This window comes from Callithrix jacchus, chromosome 13 (assembly GCF_049354715.1).
Source record: "Callithrix jacchus isolate 240 chromosome 13, calJac240_pri, whole genome shotgun sequence".
Taxonomy (NCBI): Eukaryota; Metazoa; Chordata; class Mammalia; order Primates; family Cebidae; genus Callithrix; species Callithrix jacchus.
Window position 1 is genome coordinate 112,314,082 of NC_133514.1, and position 22,735 is coordinate 112,336,816.

Below are 22,735 nucleotides of genomic sequence, written 5' to 3' on the forward strand. Positions count from 1 at the left end.
ACAGTGACTCACTCTATATGTATTTTGAATATTTATTGGTAAGGAATTTCTGGAAAGCAATTTGGCAGTGTGTGATACTTATAGGATTTTATAGTATTTGCACCAATGATTCAGATTTTAGTGTTCAATGTAAGTTAATAATCAAAGATATTTAAAATTATCTAAAATTTATATAAAAGAATATAGTACAGTAAACTCTATGAACCAATATAAAAGGACTGAATTATTCAGCAAATTGAGATAAAAATTGGTTATTTTATTGCAGCTTAATTTATATTAGACAAAAATTGGCTTACTTTTAATATTAAACAATTTAAATAAATTATAGCATAGTTATATAGTGTAATGTTATGCATTCCTTAAAAATTTCAGACCCTTAAAATATTTAATAGTTTCTGAAAATCCTTATAAGTGCAATATACAAGGTTAAATACTTTCAGTGTAATAATTGTGTGTGAATATGTTTGTATATTATGTTACAGTATAACAGAAATGTTGGTAAGGTGCAACAGTGAATTTTTTAATTTTTAAAAATAATGTTTTGTATTTGTGCAATGACATGGTTTACTTGGAAATGCAGATAAAATCCATGCAATAGTCAATTCTTATAAAGCAAAAAAGAAATTTCTGGGGAATTTTAAAAAGACGCTGTGGATTTCTTTTTCAACGACTGATGATTGTTCAAAAAATGCAAGTGTTTCGATTCACAGTGGTCTTGGGCATTGAACAGATGGCACCTGGCAACTAAATCTGTTGCTATTTCCACATTATAATAAAATAAATGTTGATGAACTTTAGTTCTGTGGAGATGGGGTCACAATTTCTGAAGAGTTCTACAGATTTTGACAAGCATAAATCATGCTTTGTTTAGTGGTGGTTTCACTGCATTATACAGGTCTCAGGGTTGGTCTATATGTGCAAACATCTGCTTTCTCAGTGTGGCTCAGCTTCTAAAGCTGCTGGAATTGAAGAGTGACCACTGCAATAATCATCTATTATAGAAATTTTGGAGATAAGAATATAAAGAGCAGAATGATCTTTAAAGTTCTCATCTAAGTTGAGGCAGCAATTAAGAGCCTACCACACAAAAAAAGCCCAGGTCCAGACGGGTTCACAGCCGAATTCTACCAGACACACAAGGAGGAGCTGGTACCATTCCTTCTAAAACTATTTCAAACAATCCAAAAAGAGGGAATCCTTCCCAAATCATTTTATGAGACCAGCATCATCCTGATACCAAAACCCGGCAGAGACCCAACAAGAAAAGAAAACTTCAGGCCAATATCCATGATGAACATAGATGCAAAAATCTTCAATAAAATATTGGCAAGCCGATTGCAACAGCAAATCAAAAAACGTATTCATCATGATCAAGTAGGATTCATCCCGGGGATGCAAGGCTGGTTCAACATACGCAAGTCTATCAACGTAATTCACCACATAAACAGAACCAAAAACAAAAACCACATGATTATCTCAATTGACGCAGAGAAGGCATTTGACAAAATTCAACAGCCCTTTATGCTAAAAACCCTCAATAAACTCGGTATCGATGGAACGTATCTCAAAGTAATAAAAGCTATTTATGACAAACCAACAGCCAATATCATACTGAATGGGCAAAAACTGGAAGCATTCCCTTTAAAATCTGGCACTGGACAAGGATGCCCTCTCTCACCACTCCTATTCAATATAGTACTGGAAGTTCTAGCCAGAGCAATCAGGCAAGAAAAAGAAATAAAGGGTATTCAAATAGGAAAGGTGGAAGCCAAATTGTCTCCATTTGCAGATGACATGATAGTATACCTAGAAGACCCCATTGCCTCAGCCCAAAAACTCCTGAAACTGATAAGCAACTTCAGCAAAGTCTCAGGATATAAAATCAATGTGCAAAAATCACAAGCATTCGTCTACACCAATAACAGACTTAAAGAAAGCCAAATCAAGAGCGAACTGCCATTCGCAATTGCTACAAAAAGAATAAAATACCTTGGAATACAACTCACAAGGAACGTAAGGGACCTCTTCAAGGAGAACTACAAACCACTGCTCAATGAAATCAGAGAGGACACAAACAGATGGAGAAACATTCCATGTTCATGGTTAGGAAGAATTAATATCGTGAAAATGGCTATACTGCCCAAAGTAATTTACAGAATCAACGCTATCCCCATCAAGATACCATTGACTTTCTTCACAGAACTGGAAAAAACCACCATGAACTTCATATGGAACCAAAAGAGAGCCCGCATAGCCAAGTCAATTCTAAGCAAAAAGAACACAGCGGGGGGCATCACACTACCGGATTTCAAACTATACTACAAGGCTACAATAATCAAAACAGCATGGTACTGGTACCAAAACAGAGATATAGACCAATGGAACAAAACAGAGGCACCGGAGGCAACACAACATACATACAACTATACAATCTTTGATAAACCTGACAAAAACAAGCAATGGGGCAAGGATTCCATGTTTAACAAATGGTGTTGGGAAAACTGGCTAGCCATGTGCAGAAAGCAGAAACTGGACCCCTTCCTGACACCTTACACTAAAATTAACTCTAGATGGATTAAAGACTTAAACATAAGACCTGGCACCATAAAAACCCTAGAAGGAAATCTAGGCAAAACTATCCAGGACATAGGAGTAGGCAAGGACTTCATGAACAAAACACCAAAAGCATTGGCAACAAAAGCCAAAATAGACAAATGGGACCTAATGAAACTCCACAGCTTCTGCACGGCAAAAGAAACAGTCACTAGAGTGGATCGGCAACCAACAGAATGGGAAAAAATTTTCGCAGTCTACCCATCTGACAAAGGGCTGATATCCAGAATTTACAAAGAACTCAAACAGATTTACAGGAAAAAAACAAACAAGCCCATTCAAAAGTGGGCAAAGGATATGAACAGATACTTTACGAAAGAAGACATATATGAGGCCAACAATCATATGAAAAAATGCTCATCGTCACTGGTCATCAGAGAGATGCAAATCAAAACCACATTGAGATACCATCTCACGCCAGTTAGAATGGCGATCATTAAAAAATCTGGAGACAACAGATGCTGGAGAGGATGTGGAGTAAAAGGAACACTTTTACACTGTTGGTGGGAGTGTAAATTAGTTCAACCATTGTGGAAGACAGTGTGGCGATTCCTCAAGGCCTTAGAAATAGAAATTCCATTTGACCCAGCAATCCCATTACTGGGTATATATCCAAAAGACTATAAATCGTTCTACTATAAGGACACATGTACACGAATGTTCATTGCAGCACTGTTTACAATAGCAAAGACCTGGAATCAACCCAAATGCCCATTGATAATAGACTGGATTGGAAAAATGTGGCACATATACACCATGGAATATTATGCAGCAATCAGAAATGATGAGTTTGTGTCGTTTGTAGGGACATGGATGAATCTGGAGAACATCATCCTCAGCAAACTGACACAAGAACAGAAAATGAAACACCGCATATTCTCACTCATAGGTGGGTGATGAAAAATGAGAACACATGGACACAGAAAGGGGAGTACTAAACACTGGGGTCTATTGGGGGGAAAAGGGGAGGGCCAGTGGGAGGGGGAGGTGGGGAGGGATAGCCTGGGGAGAAATGCCAAATGTGGGTGAAGGGGAGAAGAAAAGCAAAGCACACTGCCATGTGTGTACCTACGCAACTGTCTTGCATGCTCTGCTCATGTACCCCAAAACCTATAATCCAATAAAAAATTTAAAAAAAAAAAAAAAAGTTCTCATCTGTGTAATATCTGGTTGTATTTAGTTCCTTTAGCATTTCATGTAACTATTAAGAAAAAGAACAAAGCAGATTGTGTAAACAGTGGAATGAACCTAGATTCCAAATTGACATGAATACTCAGTAATAAATTCCAAGCATTAGGTCAGTTTTTCTAATACCAGATTCTTGAGGACTTAAGATTAACCCTTAATATTAGACCAGTGACTCTGGTCTTTTGCCTAAATAACATTTAGTAGTTTTATATTCTTACGAAAATTTAATGTTTTCATTGGTATGAAAGAAGTGTTAAAGAATATAGAATTGGGCAAGGCACGGTGGCTGACATCTGTAATCCCAGCACTTTGGGAGGCCAAGGCAGGAGGATCACCTAAGGCCAGGAGTTCAAGACCAGCCTGGCCAACATGGTGAAACCCCATCTCTACTAAAACTTCAAAAATTAGCTGGGTGTGGTGGCAGGCACCTGTAATTCCAGCTACTCTGGAGGCTGACGCAGGAGATTTACTTGAACCCAGGAGGCAGAGGTTGCAGTGAGCCAATATCTTGCCATAGTTATTGCCCACTCCAGCCTGGGCAACAAGAGCAAAACTCCATCTAAAAAAAAAAAATAGAATACAGAATTGAACTTTCTTGTTGTCTCTGTACTGCAGCCACAAAACTATGGATGGTGGGTGAAAACAACAAGGAAATGTTAAGAGATGTGAAGGGAATTCTTTGAAAGTCTTTTACAGAAGAAGGGCAGAAGGGAGCGGCATTTACCCCTCTCAAGCCGCACAAAAGAGGAAGGCCAAGACAACTCCTCGTAGAATGTTGGTTGGTTGTCAGGAGGGGAGACTGGCTTCTCCCCTCACCCATGCTAGTAGAACTGTAGAATCAGGCAGTGCTGTACCGGCTGGTACCCGAGCAGTGTGCAAGAGAGCTTGGGGAAGAACCTGAGTTGGGGGAAGTACTGGTTTCAGTTTTCACCATGTTGAACCTGAGGTCAGGATGCAAAACGGATCTGAGGCTGTTTGTGATATCCAAACAAGGAGAATGGGTCAGCAACTGGACAAGATACACTGCCACATTTGGTGGGACAAGTGCACATCTTGAGTCATCTTGAAAAGACTCACACCAGGAAAACTCTTCCCTGTGAGGAGGAGCTCCAGCAGAAAGAAGATAAAAGTAGAATGCAGAAAATAGGAGCTAAGGCTAGTAGGCTCCATGTCTAATCAAGGCAAGGGAGACATCTGAGGTGTTGGGATGGATCTTAGGACCAAACATATCATACACCCCGAAGAGAGAGGTAGCATTTGAATACATCTCATTATTAAGAATTCAGAAATAAAGAAGAACTTTCAATAGTAACAACTATTAAGGGATTTACCCCCTTTTCTTTTCATCATTACCCTGGAGAAGTCAAAAGCAAAAGAAAGGGGAGCGGGGAGAGTAGCTGGGAAAAGAAGGTGATGGAACAAGCAGGAAAGAGCATATTCTGTCTTTCTCATTCTCTTTGCTGGATTCTCAGTAATGGACTTGACCTGAAAGAAGAGGAGAAACTGCTACTTATTTGAGACTTTAAAATTTCTCAGTTACACCAGTCAACTAATCTGACACATGAAGATGACAATATCCTTACGGGTGATAGTGAATTAAGCACTAATCTCTGCCTAAGATACCGGGAGGGGCAAGAAGGGGAAAATGCATAGTTGTATGAGAGCAGGGATGGAAGAAAAACCAGTTTGCTAGATTGCACCCCTACCAAAGTTGGGTATTTTAATGAATTAGCTACAGTAACAGATTTAACTTAATGTCTTCCATAAATATTGGGTTCTTTATCATGTGATATTTTGAAACAAATTTGAGGACTCTTGCCATCAGAGAATCTCAGTTAAATCTTTAAAGTTATTTTGGCCCATTAGTTGTATATAGAAGTGATTCTTAACTTTATGGAATCCCTTGCTAATAGAAACAATGAAGTGAAATTTTCCTATGTAGGGTTAACATCTGCTGTTTATGCTCAGATAGGCCCAGGCCATCCAAGTTTTGGCTGTGACTAATTATATATACTTATGGGAAAAACAATATATGGGTATAAAGTACAGCAGAATGGGGAAAAGTAATTATCCAATACTTACAGCTACTTTGAATCATTATATAACCAGTTTACATAGACTGTATACATTTGTGTAAATATTTATTTAAGTTACTTAATAATGCCCAGGTATTTTAATTAACGAATTTTAACAAATATTTAAGCCTCATGAGATACAGGTTCAATTTTGCACAAGGAATTGTTTACAGCCTAAATCATTATGAAACCAACGATCTAAATAAAGAATGCCTTTCCTTTTGTACAATTTCTTCTTTTGAGCCATTTTTGGTTTTTAAGAGGAAGAGAAGGTAAAAGTATAATATAAGAAGTTCACACTCACTTAGCTGAAGACATTGTTAGATTTAACTCCTCTCTGTGGAAAACCTAATGAGTTAATATTTATGAATCTCTCGATTTCTGAAATATTTACATCTAATACTTCATTCCATGTTCCATTGTTTCCTTTTCACCTATGACTTCTGAAATAGTGGAAGAAATGGAATACAGTGGCTGACAGGGAAGATTTCAGTTCTTCCTGGCACTGATGACCCGATCAATCCCCTCACACTCCACCTGGAGCTTTGCTGCCCCTTTTCCCCGAGTGCAGCCACCCTGTCTTGCCAGCCCGGGATCCATTCAATTCGGCTAAGCCTGGTTTTGCAGTCCCATCTAGACTCTTGCTGTAGCCTTACCCCTGAATCTCAGGCCTTCTTTGGGCATGGTCTATTCCTTTGGACCTCATCATTCAGCCCTAGTGAAGAAAATCCTCTGGTAAACATAATTACAGATTCAGTACTACTTTCTTTGTTGGATGCAGTATTTATATAATAAAATTATTTATATATTATATTATAATAATATTTACAATATTTAATATTTCACCTTTTTTTAAACCATTTAATATTAAATTATTCTTTCTTCCATATTAGCTAATATGGAACTCTAAATTGTACCAACATGCAAATTCATGGGCAATGTGTTTTTAACTCTGTAGTTTTAAATGTTTTGTGAATAAACATATTTTGATTTGTTATTAGAATTAGAATTACTAACTAGATTAGTAGAATATTTATGTTTTAGGATATTATCATTATTTAGACAATTCGGTTCCTTTTCAGTACGGTTGGGTATTTGGGAATAAGTTGTTCAGTTTTCTTTAACAATGTTTTATTGCTGTTGTCAATCATCTTATAAGAAAAATAGCTGGAATACACATATCTTGATAAATTGTAAACCATCTCTCATATGTCTTCTTTCTTTCTACGCTCCCATCTCTTCCTTCATTTAAATTTGCATAAGAACTCTTTCTTACCAAATCAGACATGAATCTGTTGAGATGGGATTAATTTATTTAGGCTGATATTAGATAAAACTTCTAAAAAAAAAAAAAAGTGCTGGTTTGTTCTGCTGGTACATGGCATCATTTTCCAAAGTCATTCCTCAGGGTTTCTCTGATACTGCTAGTTCCCTGCCAATATTTTTAAAGTGAGTTTCACAAATCAGCAGTTCTCAAAGTGTGGTCCCAGAGCAGCAGTGTCAACATCTCTTGGGAATAAACAGAGAATGTAAATTAGCTGACTCCAACCCAGCCCTCCTGTACCAGAAATGATAAGATTGGAAGGGCCACAGCATTCTGTGTTTAAACAAGGCCTCCAGGTAATTTTGATGCACACTGAAGTCTGAAAACCATTGCTATAGGAAATAAAAACCAAGCGTGCGTTCATAAAGTTTAAAAGCAGCATGTTCATAAAGTTAAAAAGCAACATAATTAGTGATTTTAAATGCCTGCTTGATAGAATTGTTTCACAAAGATAAACATTTTTAAAAATCATTTTAATGGAGCCAATTTTAGCCACTTCCTTTTGAAATGGTCTTTTGCTAAGGTCTAGCAAAAACCTTAACACATTTTTCAGTAAAACAAAGTGTTCTGTGCTGTTAAGAGAATACAGTGATATATTCACTGTCAAGGCAGAAAGCTTTCTTCCTCATTATAATGGAATTCAGTTAAATATGGTTAGGTAACATGATGTGCTGCCTTCATCTTTATGTGCCTAGTTTTCTGCTGGATTAAATTCGTTCACTTTTTAATTGAATCTGAAATTCTTAGAAATTAGCCATTAGGAGAGAATAGATTCTGAACATTTGAAAATTAAAAATAATTTTTCTCAGTAAAATTTCTTTTGAAAGTTGCAAGAATAGCATCCAAAGGAAGATCGGAGAATTCTATACCATGCCAAAAAGGGTTGACTTGAGTTGCTGGGTTAAAAAGTATATTAGGACAGGAAAAGCAGAAGGCAGGCCATAGGGTAGGGGCACCATGGGTCAATTTTACCTGCTTGTATTGACTAGAGATGGCCCTGGAAAAATTCCTTTAGGGCAAGTTATCCAATTACTTTTTTGAAAAAATGGGCCTTGATGATAAACAGAGACAGAGACCAAGATAGAGGCAGAGCCCTATATCATGTGAATCGAATTAAATTCACCTGATTTTTTCTGCTTTCTCCAGTGTCCAGTGTAATGCTTGTACTCTCTCCCTGCTTATTTTTCCTAGGCTTTATCTGCTAACATTTGAGCACACAAACATTTCAATGAAAATATAATGGTCCTTCTGGGTCCACTATAATAGGTAATGTTTCATGTATCATCCATTTGAAGGACACTCAATGGCAACATCCTTTTTTAACATTTTATGTTTTAACTATCAAACTATGGGCATGAGTATCAAGGGTAAATACAGCCGTAAGCAACAATACTGGTTAATGATGTTTACGTCAATATTTTGGAATAAGTATTATTTATTGGCATTTTGGCAATGATGTTTTTGGTTGCTAATTCAGACTCTGGAATTGATGGAAAGGAAAGAATGTAAAGAAAAGTTTTACTTTTCATTTTTATAACAAAATATTTTCTCTATGCACAACAGGTGCCACTGACACCTGTTCCAATTCCAAATGTAAGAGCTGAACTTTATCAAAAGGTTCTCGACCAAAGAAAAGAAGATTGATGTTCAGGCCTTGTGTATATTCCTGTGTAAATTCTTTGGGTCCAAGTTTCATTTACAGTTTTACATTAGATCATGCCCCTTTGATTTACTACTAATCCCACTGGAGTGGGAATTATGGTGGGAATGTGAGTGATGTGTTTATGCTAAATGTTAACACTTTAGTTGGTTGCACATAAGAATTTTAAGCTATTGGGACTATGTATATAATTGGGCTTTTCATTGCAGATAATTAATGAGGCAATGTTCTTTCTTCAGTTCTCAGCCATAGAATTGATTGCAATTTGTCATTTCTTAGGAAATGAATGTGAAATCCATATACATATTAGTTTCATGGGTCAATAATCTTAAAAATTGAATCACTCCATAAGATTTGTCCAAAATATCAAGACATATGAGTATAAATATTGCCTTTATGATTAGTAAACGTTAAACTATCATGTTTATGTTAATTTGAAATCTGAATATTGGATTTTTGGCATTAGAGAATCCTTACTAAGTAAAATATCTGCCAGAGAAAAGAATCTTTCTATTATACAGTTTCAGCTCAGTACCGGCAAACATGTAGCATTTAAGATTATGGCATTATGATGTATAATAGTACATTCCTAAACATACCAATAATTTTCCACCTGTAGCTGCACTATTTCATCTCTCAAAATAATTTATTCAACAGCACTGACTTTAAAGCACTATTCACAATTAAATTCTAACCCACAGAGGTTTATCTGCCAGTAATTCTTAACTTTTTGTTATCATGAGTTTTTTGTAATTTTTCAATTCTTGCATCTTGTAATTCGTCATGGCATAGGTATACTTCAGTCATACAGTTAACAAATATTTACTGGACACAATGTAAGGATATGATGCTAGGAACTAGGGATCTTTATAGCATATGTCATAAGGCATACCAAGTTTTTTTACTTCCTGGAACTTACAAACTATTCTTATCTTTCAAAATAAAATATGTTTAATGCATTTAAATGGGAATCAGAGGCAGCATACCTTTGCAATAGCCTTTAAGACACACAGAGAGTTACAAAGTAAGGTTTGGAATGATTGTCTAACAATCATATTTTCAACCATAGGGTACCCAGGAATGAAGAAAGTAAAGTATTTTTATTTTGCTTACCAAAGCAATGCCTTGAGCTCTGCGGAAGGCTGTAATGAATATCTGCAATTATCAGATGCTAAATTTGACCATGACTACAATTTGTTTTGAGATACAAACTAAATTATCTTTTGCAGTGCTTAGTGAGTCAGTCTGAGTGTGCACTAAATACTTCACATCAACAAAGGTAAAATCAAGTAAGACCTTGCCTAAGTAGAATAAATAAGATATTCTCTGCTGGAATTGTATCTGTGATATCTGCTTAGATAGTGTGAAGGAGCAGACCATAAGCACAATCTGGGCAGAGAGTCCACTTAATTTTGCCCTTATTTTTCCATTGTACAATCTAACTACTTAATCTTCACCATAGACAATACCTGCAATGAAAAGTTGTTAGGTGAGTGAGTGAATGAATTAATGATTCAGAACACCTTAATGAACTCCTTTTCTCATACAAATATGCAAAGATGCAGTGTTCTGCAATGCTTATTCATATCACCAAGGGACGTGGTAATGTTTCCTACAGTCTGTAGATATACAAATTAATATAGTATGGCCATGACGTCACACCTCTTTTTACTTAATTTTCTCCATTTTTCATTTCTTCGCAGAGCGATTCAACGTGTATCTTATGCCTACGCCAAATCTGGATATTTATGGTGAATGCACAATGCAGATCACTCATGAAAATATCTATCTCTGGGATATCCACAATGCCAAGGTCAAACTGGTGATGTGGCCTCTCAGCTCACTGAGGAGATATGGCCGGGACTCAACATGGTTCACATTTGAGTCAGGAAGGTAAGATTTAATGCAGCAACCAAGCGCGGGAGGTGTGTAACAGAGTCCTGAAAGAAAGCTCTATCCATCCTTGCCCTCCGGGAGGACTATTTTCATTCAGGGTGAAACTTACCAAATATATAATTTCTTCAGATCCTGTAATGCAGTTCTGTTAGTTTTTTGGCAGGTTAATTACCCCATTCAAAATAATCATTGTCTCTTACACTAACTAACATTAAACTCAAACTGGTTTTGCAACTATTTTAATAATGTAATATGTTTTGCAAGATTATTACAGTACTGTATATTTTGTGTGCTTGTGTGGAGTAGGATCTCCATAAAATTAAATGCAGCATGTCCTGACCCACCTTGTTTTTGTGAGTTGTTTAAATAAGCAAACATTATTTCTTAAAGTTTTAAATAAAACTATTTAAATATTGCTTCTAGACAAATATGCTGCTTTCTTGGATACAGCATATATTTGGAATCCATAAGTATGTGAAATGAACCCTTGCTTCACAATCATTCATAGACACGGATTTAGACGTAAACTACAACCAACCAAATCATTGTCTTTATGAAGTGATCCCTTTGTGATATTGTCACACATCCAAGATAAGACTTAGGTTTTGGGATTCTATATAAGGAGATGTTTAATGCTTCCATCTTTACCCAGGGGACATGATTTATCACATTCTTAAAATGAATTCATGGTCTTATAAAGGTAATAATAGTGAGGTTTCACTACATTTGATATATTTTTAAGTTTATAACTTTCTTCTTATAAAACCACTAAATATTTACTCAAGGTCAAGATTCTAATAATATCAATCTAGGGTAGGTCATATGTCTCTTAAAATTTTAAGGAGAAAAAAAAAAAACCTGAGCTGGAATTATTTTACCAGTCTGGGGAGCCCTTTGCACTAAGATAATAGTAAAGTCTCTACTACACTAATTTCTCTGAAAATATTAGGTCCTGTGTTTTCTTAGTATTTATGAGCTTGTTCAGCCATTTCTGTCTACCTAGATGTATTGAGAGTGTAATAGTGTAATCACATTCTGATAGCCATTGGGAAATACAAATTCTTATAAGAAAATGCGTATTTTTAAGATATGATTACTATTTTTAAAATCTTGACTATGAAAAGGAGTTGACATTTTTTAGAGGTTTACTGACCTAAAATCTATCATGCACTTTTTTAAAGCTGGCTTTAAAAGTTATGTATTCATCCATTTTCACACTGCTGATACAGACATACCCAAGACTGGGTAATTTACAAAAGAAAGAGGTTTAATGGATTTACAGTATCATGTGGCTCAGGAAACCTCTCAATCATGGGGGAAGGGGAAAGGCACATCTCCTATGGCAGCAGACAAGAGAAGAGAATGAGAGCCAAGCGAAAGCAAAACCATCAGATCTGTGAAACTTATTAACAACCATCAGAACAGTATGGGGGAAACTGCCCCCATGATTCAATTATCTCCCACCCCGTCACTCCTACAACACAAGGGAAATGAGATTTGGGTGGGGACACAGCCAAACCATATCAGTTTTATAGATATCAGTTTTGGTTGTTGTTGGGGTTTTGTTGATGTTTTGTTTTTGTTTTTGTTTTTTCATCACTTACCAGCACTACCTCCAGGATCCCCTCCCCTGGATCTTTCCGGATATGCCTTTCCTCCTCTTTCTATGGAAAACAATTTAACTGTTTTGTCTGTTCCATCATTTCAGTAGACTTCCACTCAAAATTTTAAAGAACAAATCATTTTCTTTCATAAAGAACAATTATTCAGAATTTTCACTCCATTTATACCTGCCCAGATTAGGTTTTTAAAGATCTTTCTACTTGACAGAGGAATTTGGTATCTATGTTTTTTCCTCTGTTGTTTGTCTCTGAGTTTAAAGATTTGTCCTTTGGACACAGTTCATTTGTGTTGTTTTCCTTCTTTGAATTTTGGGTATTGTTTGCTCACAGGTGACTGAGAAATTGTCCATAATTTTATGCATCTATTTTGTAAATTCCAGATGATCTCACACTTATTAAAAAGAGCCAGTGGTGGGAGGTCTTGCCCACACTTGATCTGGAGAAGTAAAAGTAGAACATTGAGTTTCCTGGGTCTGGATTGATGGGGATACCGGTGATGAGATTGGTGACAATTTAGAGGGCAGATTGGCAGGTGAGGTATGGCCTGTCATCCTAGCAAACCTAACCCAAAAGCCAACACTTTTTTTTTCTTTTTTTTTGAGACGAGGTTTTACCATGTTGGCCAGGATGATCTCTATCTCCTGACCTGGTGATCCACCCGCCTTGCCCTCTCAAAGTGCTGGGATTACAGTCGGTAGCCAGCACGCCCAACCAAGGCCAACACTTTCTAGGTTTTATTTTATTAGCTCATTGCCCAAAGCATATCATTTGGTATAAATTTTAGCCATTTATTTATACTACTCTATGTACTAGAAAATACAATTGGATATGTCAGAATACTTTTTTCACTGGCAGACTTTTTCAAATGCATTGTTAAAGTCTACTGTAAACCTAAAATGTAGACCTTAACAGTAGGAATGGATCAACATCATTTATTCTGGAGGAGTATCCTTTAGTCACCCTTGTAATTATAATTATATGCCTAAGTCTTAAGGGGCACTCGCCCAGTGTGGAGTAGAAGAAAAACAAGGACCCCAGGAAACTCTCTGTGGTTATTGTCCTCAGCACAGCAGGGTGCCCAGGAGATGTATTCATAGTCTCAAATGAGCTCGGAGCAATTGCTCTTTTACCCTAAGGATCATAATTTTGCATTTTAAAAGTAAAAAACAACCAATTTGCTTTGCAAGCAGATTTTCAAGAAAAATCACAAAAAAAATCAGACCTTCAGAGGAAGTGATAAGATTCATGATTATGTAAAACTTTATCCGGTGGAAGACAAAACTCCTTTATTTAACTGCTGACTTGACATTTTCACTTCTTACTACCTCATAAATATTGTAAGCAAAAATCAAGATGAATTCAACTGCCTGCATGACCAAAATTCAAGTGAGCCCCTGATCCTTGGTCTGAATTATTGTTCAAAACGTAAGCACTCATATTCAGCACGATGCTTACTCGTACAAAATTGGTGCTAAAAATATGTGTCTCACCAACTTTGATATTTGGAAACCTAGGAAAAATCTGGTTACCGATTTTTAGCGATTCGAAATTTAAAATTCTTAAACATTGCAATGTAGTTATTATAAAAAGACAGTTAATAGACACAAATGTTATATGTCACACAATTAAGACTTCTGTGATGTCAGAGGTAGGCTTAATTTATTCCTAAACCTGTATTGGTCAGAGATACAAAGAAAAATAATCTTTTCTCTAATGCATAACCAAGTGGTTAAGAGGAAAGATAAGGCAGAGAGTTCTTAAATATGATACAAAAGCATAAAAATATAATTCATTACATAATACATATTATGTCATATAAGGTATAAGCTCTAATTTAGTAAAGGAATTTCTAAAACATTCTCACATATGGACTCCAACTTTTCTGTATCGACCCAGAGTTTTCAATGCCCTTGGGGATTTTTTTTTAATATATATATCACTTGATTTGCCATCAAGAGTGGTACACATTTCTTCATAAAAGAATGTACTGCTGTGATGCCAAGATTTTCTTCTGAACTACTGATATCTGTCCTGAAAGTTTTTTATGCTTGTTGGTGCAATCTACCAAAAGGTAAACACAGCAGGTTTTTAGACAAGAACTCGTGTTTCTCTTTCAAATGGTCCTGAAATATTTCTTGACTGAAACACTGAAGAGTTGCAATCAACTAAGATATAGTCAAACATGAGACATGAAGTATCAACACTGCACAGAGCTTCAATTGAAGTGAGGAAATCCTGAGCCTGTGCACACAGGCAACAGCAGCCATATCACTGCCTCTGCCTGGCAGCCATATCTGGAGGCTGCTATTCCATAGATGATGTCGTAACAAAATATACCCCAATTTCAGAAATACTAAAATGTAAAAACATGTGCTTTTTTTGAATGAATGAATTAACCAAGGGATGGCTCCATTGTTCAAATAAAACCAGCTAGGGGTGGTGTCCTGGGATACAGAAACCTAGGAATGAAAGTGGCAACCCTTCGCAAATCACGTCAGGAGATCAAACCAGAACTGTACATCTCTCTTGACTATATATTCTTGATTCCAGAAATCATTCTTTATTTGACGACATGAAGTTTAGGAACTTTCCAAATGAGAATAAAAGAAGCCTAAAAGGTGACCAAAACTGTCATTGTGATTCCTGCAGACCAATTAGTAAAAAGCAATTCACATTAGAGTATGTGTGGGCTCAATAAAAATGTATTGAGCTTTAAATTGAGGAAAAACTAAGATCAGAGTCTTCATTTCTTGATAAAAAACAGTTTCCTCAATCATTTAATTCATGCTCTCTCCTAGGGGGAAAAAAAATCAGAACTGGTATTATCGTAGCAAGAGATTTACCAAATAAGACACATGAAAAGAAAAGGCATTATGTTCCTAAAACACTTTGTTTTAGCATGACTTCTTTTGGATTAAAGCAAGGGTTTATATAGACCTATGATTGTTTGTAAACATTGAATACATCCCTGATACAATTTTTTTTCATGGAGGCCTTTGCTGCTCTATACTTTGTAACTAAAACTCAATTAGATATTATTTAAATCATTTTGTGGCACCAGAAACCCCATTTATTCTCTGGGCTACTATATTTCATTTATTGAACACCACCGTAAGAACTAGAGAAATAAAGATGCGTAACACATAGTCCCTGCCCTTAATGAGCACATTGCGTACTTGCCGAGATAGATCAACTAATGATTTCAATATAAGAATTGTAATAAAATACATCCCAGGAGGGTTATGTATTAGGAACCCAGGTTAAGTTGGTAAGTTGACAGTAATAATGTCAACCCCAAATCTCAATAGCTCACTATAACTAAGGTTTATTTCTCACTCAAGTTATGTCTGATGCAGGCTTAGACAGATCACCAGGGCACCTGGATTTAGAAACCTAGGATGCTGCAATCTTGTGATTCAGACATGTTCATGCTGACAAACCTCATTGCCATGCACAGCAGGGGAAGAAGCTGCGAACATTCTCCAGCAACCATGCTCTGCACTCAGTTGTTTCTCCCCACAATTCACATGCTGAAGCCCTAACCCCCAAACTTACATCTTGATAGGTCCTTCGTAGGTGTCATTAAAGTCAAATGAGGTAATAAGGCTGGGGTCCTAATCTGATAGAATTGGTGGCTTTATAAGCAGGAGAAAGAAAACTCTTAGCACCTCTTTTCTGCCTTGAAGAGGAAGGACCATGTGGGCACACATCAAGAAGGTGGCCATTTCCAAGCCAGGAAGAGAGCCCTCACCAGAACCCAACCATGCTGGCACCCTGATCTCAGACTCCAGCCTCCACAGTGAGAAAATTAATTCATCCATTCTGTGCCATGTTTTTCTTACGGCAGCCTAAGCTGACTAATACATTTAGATACTTCAGTACAGTGGCAATGCGTGTTATTTCTGTTACTAGCCCCCCATCCAGAATGTGGCCTCCCGCCCCCCGCCTACACACACACACACCCCATCTGCAAGGGGGCAAGTGGAGAAACAGGAATATGTAGAATATTTGGTAAGCATTATTGTCTCTGCCAGGGTCATATCTTGTGATGAGCAAAGATTCCTTTTCTCTTCCGACACACTCAATTTTTCCTTAAGGGAAACAACTGAAAAGCAATCCAGTCGGCCACTGATTTTAACTCAAAGTCCAGTGTCTGCAGGCAATTTGTAGCAGTGTGTACATGAGGTTCAAATGTGACTTCTTATAGTTCCAAAAGAATGATCCAAAAAGATCATTGTTTTCCTCTACCCACCCTGGCCCAAGGAACAGTGGTTTAAGAGGAGTGGGAAGCCTACGGCTGCAAACACCGCCATTCAAAGGAATGTTTGGGAGCAAGCAGGCAACAGCCACTGGTACTGGTAATTCTGAAATGCTGCTTGCCAGATATCCTCAGGGTCTTTATTCAGAGCCAACAAGGATATGCAGCTGGGCCCTCATTCTGCTCTTTTCCACTTGGTTCTGCCCTCTGCCCACCAGGAGGATTTTCCTTTATCATTATCCTCCTTGTCGGTATTCGAATTGGACATTGGGAAAATGTTCTCTCAAGTGTTGCAAGTTTCTCAGCCCAGATTTTACCCTGAGAAGTAGTAGTAGAGATCTGAAGGCCACTGATTCTTAAAAAGTTACAAACAATTTTTTATTTAGGGCCTTTTCTCCCTCTGTAAAACTCTGTCAGAATATCACTGGATTTCTTGTATATTTAGTTCCAGTTAATGACATGTTCCAAGGGTAGTATGCACTGTTTGGGGAAGCGTTTTTCAAGGTTTTGTGTTTTTTTCCTCCAGTCTGCTCCTCAAATTTGCTTTGTTTCTTCCCCAAAAACTCAGTCTTTTGATTTATAAGGGGCCTTGACTTTATCAGGTTTTTGTAAGAGCAGCACTCACTCAGTTCTTTGCCTTGGGTCATTTTTATCTCATTAACAGATTATAATAGGCATCCTACCCTTGAGTTGCTTTTTACCTTGACACACCTTAAATGACGGGTTTTAGCAATAAGTGTAGAGATTACACTTAATCTCTTTTCTTTGAGGCTGCTTTAACTTGCTTCTGTCACTTAAAGACATTGTCTCTGGTGTCTCAGAGTTCTCTTTTCCAATTTTACAAGGTTTTGAATTTTTCAAATGCCTTTCATTTTTGCTTGCAAATTCTCAATTTCTTTCTAAGAGAGCCTCTTTCTTTTCAGTACCTTATCAGTCAACGAACAGTTAACATTTATCTAACGCTTCCTCTAGATGTTATTGGAGGAATCAGATGAAAAACAAAATCTTCTCCCAATGCAGAAATCTTCTCCATAAAGATGATTTTAAAAAACACACACACACACACTCTCTCTATTATTTCTACTAAGACATTGCAGACAGAAGGAGAATCCCACACCCTTTGCTATAGCCCAGCAGGTACAACTCAATACACACAGGTCCTCAAGATAAACAATTACTGGTCTCAAGCAAGAGCATTTGGCAGCACCCTTTGTCCTACATACCTTATCCCTGTAATTACGGTAACCACTGGTGTTAGCTAATTGGCTTTATGTAGAAGAAAAACAAATGTCTTATATCTTTATGACAAGAGACAATTTTGCGAGTTGGAGAGAGGTAGCACCTGAAGTTAGGTACCCTTGCTCTCACAGAAACTAGGAGATGAGGGCGCTTCTCCCTTCAGGTTTACAAGTGAAAGACACAGTTCAAGAGTCCTTAAGAAAGGCATTTTAGGGTCTTAAAGCTGATAAAAGACCTATCTGGTTTTCAAAAGAATTATTTACATTTCAAAGAGAGGAAAAAGTACTTGCAACCAAAAGTTTTCTAAAGTAAATGCCCTAAGAAACAGGAAGGATAACTGCCCATTTTCAACAGGGAGAGTAAAGCCTCTTAAATTTCACATTTGTCCATACAATCCAGAAACACTTAAGACATGAAATCCGCCTACCAAGTTATCACAAGTTCTACTAAGAGGCAAGAGTTTTACCAAATATGTCACTGCTAAATATTATTTTCCCAGCTTCCTTACCACTTTCCTTTATCCCTGGCCCAGCCACTATTTCCGTGTCCCGTATTTTAGGACCATTTATTTATCACTGCACCACTAGGAAGATCAAGAACAAAGTCTCAGTGGCTTCTGCAACTGGAATTGATTTCTCACTCATGCTAGTCCCCTCTGATTCTGGGCAACTATCCTAGGCAATCAGGACAACACTTACATCAAAAAATAGATGCTTTGGCTTCAGCAGGCAGCGCTTCTGTTCATAGCCCTTTGTCGGGAACTAGTTATAAGGTTTCCAGACTATGCTGGGTGCAGGGAATGATGGGGGGAGCATGAGTCATTTGGAGAACGGTTCTGTTTAGGCAAACGGGCACCAAATTGAATTTTAGGGACTCAAGAAAGGCTTCCTGAATAAGACAATTTGCACAGCAAATCATGAAAAGTGAGTTGGACTTCTTCACGGTAAAGTGTGAGGTTGGAGTGAGGAGAGGTCGGGGTATTCTCCACCAGTGCATAGCACAGACAGAGCATGGATGGTGGTTCTTAGCAGATTTTAGCTGCTGGAGATTAAAGAAGACAGAGGGTGGAGAGTTTGTTAGAAAGTAGGATAAAGCTCAAAACCAAGTGTTTTCTCTGTCATGTCGAAAAATGAATTGGACTTTATCTTAAGCAGCAAGGAGTTGTTTTTTAATGCAGGCAAGTAAACATAGATTTAAATTTTAGATATCTCTATCTGGTGACTTTGTGGAGGATATTTTAATAATGAATCTTTTAAGTAGGTTCATAATTTATGTACCTAGGACAATATTGTCTGAGCAATCATGGTTTGAAATGACATGGGAGAATGAATTAGACCAGACTCTGCTTCTCCGTGGGCCAGCACTTTCCCTGTGCCCCCAGTTACACTCTATTAACCTTTCCGAGACTTGGTTTCCTCATCTGTGAGAACCTGATAAAAGTATACTCTGCATGTCCACCTTCAGTGCTGATATGAAGATCAAATAAAGTAATGTGCTTTGAGGCCGAGTGCGGTGCCTCATGCCTGTAATCCCAGCACTTTGGGAGGCCAAGGAAGGCAGATCACGAGGTAAGGAGTTCGAGACCAGCCTGGCCAATATGGTGAAATCTTTGTCTCTACTAAAAAAAAAAAATAGCCACGCATGGTGGCAGGCACCTGTAATTCCAGCTCCTCCAGAGGCTGAGGCAGGAGAACTGTTTGAACCAGGGAGGCAGAGGTTGCAGTGAGCCTAGATTGTGCTATTGCATTTCAGCCTGAGTGACAGGGCAAGACTCTGTCTCAGAACAAAAAATTGCTTTCAAACAAGGGCTTTGAAAGCTATCAGATGTAACACCAGTATGAGATGATTAAATTTGGCAAACACCTATTTTTACATGCACAGCACTGGACAGGGTCATATAGGGAATCAAAACGGAGTTTTTCCTTTGAGGAAATCAACATTCTTTCATGAAAAATGCTAAAATGCCAGAGCATGATTTTTGTAGCTTGAGCTGCAGGAGAGTGATTACAAACAATGAATTGAGTATGAACACATGGCAGGTCTCTCTCCATGGGAGCAGTCACCTGTGGAGGTCATGCCAGTATCACTGCTTTGTCCTTGTTTAGCAGATTTCAGGAAATCTTGAAGGGGACCTTTCACAGCAAGTTAAATGTGTCCGTCAAGAACATCCATCGTATGACTCTGGCTTCACTTATTTTAATGGTGGTGATAACCCCGTGCATTAGCCTCATAGCTTGTGAGGGTCAAAATCTGCTAATGAGCACTAAGGAATAGCATCCTGAAATTATTTTAAAATTGAAGAGCCAAAATCTTGTCAAAATTGCTTATAAATGAAAATGTTTTTCATTCTTAGCCTAATAAACCTATCCTTGACACAAATGTTAATTTTTTTCCCTTTATTGCAATGGTTTTTTTAAAAAATAAATTGATACATGTGAATTCAAGTCATCTAGTTTTGTTGGAAAATGTTAAAACTCTCACAACAGACGTCTAGGAGGAGGGCCAAAATCATAGTTGCTCTTGTATTTACAAGATTTTTTTTTTTGGTGTCGAATAAATTCTAGCAAATATGATAAATTCATTATTATCTTTATCTGTTACAGACACTCATCATATTATAGGCACTTGGTCATGGTAGTAATTAACTCACAATGTCTTATGATTTACTAAATCTAAAAAATTTTAAATTATTTGGGTTATTTAGCATTAGCAAGAATAAAAAAAAACAATTTCCTTGTAAAGGAAATTCAAATTGTGATAAAACCGGCTCTTTCAAAACTATTTTTTTTGCTTGTGTATTTTCTTCTAATATCTTTACTTGCTGAGATTTTCACCATCTTATTATAACTTCCTGGCCACTTGATTTTTTAAAAAAATTATAAACTTACTGGCTAGGCTCCGCTGCTCAGGTCTACATTCCCAGCACTTTGGGAGGCTGAGGCTGCCAGATCTCCTGACCACCAGGAGTTCAAGACCAGCCTTGGTAACATAGTGAGACTCCATCTCTACTAAAAATACAAAAAATTCACTGGGCATGGTGCTGTGTGCCTGTAGTCCCAGCTACCTGGGAGGCTGAGGTGAGAGAATCACCTGACCCCAGGAGTTTGAAACTGCATTGAGCCATGTACATGCCACTGCACTCTAGCCTGGGCAACAGAGTGAGACCCTGCATTAGAAAAAAATAATATATATATACTTACTGTATTTAATAAGCTTATTACTCTAAATGAAGCAGAAGAGTTTTAACAGATCTTTAAAGAGGAAAAACTAATTTCTTCAACATTGAATATATTCCAAACATTTTTCTAATTCTTACATACCTTATAGCACTAAAGTCCTACAAAATAGGTATTCTGGTGCTTATCATCACAAAAGGGAATACAACTCAAGAATCAAAATCAGTTTGCACATACGTAATAAAACCAGTAGAAAACTCACAAAGCCGCAAAAATACATGTTCTTCTCATAATATAGCTTTGCTAACACATCTCAGGTTTTGTGTTTAGAGGTCAAATAACCTAATTTGTGCGGTGGAGGCTCAGCAGCAATTACTAATAGATAATGAGAAAACATTTTCTCTTTTGACCCCAGGAGATAACTGATTACAGAAAACAAAATTAGTGCTAATGTAGAACAAAATTAGTGTTAAATGTAGAACTTCCAGACACTAGATTTTTTTCATTAATATTTCTAAATAGATCATGGATTCATAATTGTCTTGAAAGAGAATGCAGTCTGTCATAGGATATTCTGCCATGAGAACAGAAACCGATTAAACTACAAATGAAATTGGGTATTTTTTGTTCCCTTTATTTTACCATAAAGACTTGACTTAGATGAAATAGGAAGCTTGGCTTATTCAAAACGAGCTTTACTCTCACCTGACCCAAGAAAGGCTGTATCTTAATAGAAGATACAGAGACACTAGGGGTTATGGGAGCCTAAGGCTCAACATTTGCTGCTGATCTTAGATCTGCCCTCTACTTGGGTTTGTCTGGTGTTACTCTTCAGGCTAGGTCTACAGTTCCAGAGACATACTAGAGTTAATCAACCCTTCAGATGGAGGTGAGAAAAAGCTTTCAAATTTATTTTCCATATCTGGCACACCTGGAACATGGGCTTTATAAGACAACTCCAATTAATATCATTAGAGGAGCAAAGAGAACAAATGCACAGAGACCATGAGTCCATGGTATGCTTTCCCCATTCCTGTTTCCAAGGAAATATTTTCACTTACAAGTATAATTGGTAGGTGCACCTATGGAATTCATTTACCTTTGGAAATAAAATCCCAGTGATAATGGAATCTTTTAGTGACTAACAGGGTAACAGATACTCAAATAAAGTCATCCTTAATAAACCCATGATTAAAAACCACTGCCATTCTCACAGTTGTTAATTTAAAAATTATGATACTTGTAGAACTTTTACTAAATTTTTTTTTCATGTTGATTAAAAACAAACCAGTTAAGCTGGTATATGCCCTGAATCATTTCTTTGGAAAATCAGCATCCACTTAGATTACAATTAGTATGTATGAAAAATAATGCTATTCTAGTCTTTAATGTGAAAACACATTTGCTCCTGAAATTCTGAAGAACCCATTTTCCTTTGACATTTGTTTGTCCAAATACTCCTCAGGGCATCACGTGTGTATTTGCTCATCTATTGCCTGATGTGTTTCAATAATTTAATTACATAATACATTTTAAAAAGCCAAATAATTTTATCCTACATTGTAGGGCCGAGAAGTCAATTAGGAAAATAAACAATAACACTTTATATCAGAAGAAAAAAACTTTCCTGACTTTTAATCCCTTGTGAATTCTGTAGGCAAAACCATTCATGGCAGGCCCATAC

At 37.1% G+C, this 22,735-nt stretch overlaps 1 protein-coding gene across 1 annotated transcript in view; it reads left to right on the forward strand.

Annotated features, from left to right (window-relative positions):
* DOK6 (docking protein 6) overlaps positions 1-22,735 on the forward strand; it is a 446,729-nt gene that overhangs the window by 292,654 nt on the left and 131,340 nt on the right. The window contains exon 5 of the mRNA XM_002757321.7: positions 10,564-10,753. Coding sequence (XP_002757367.1) covers positions 10,564-10,753 — 190 coding nt within the window. The remainder of the gene's footprint in view (positions 1-10,563; positions 10,754-22,735) is intronic.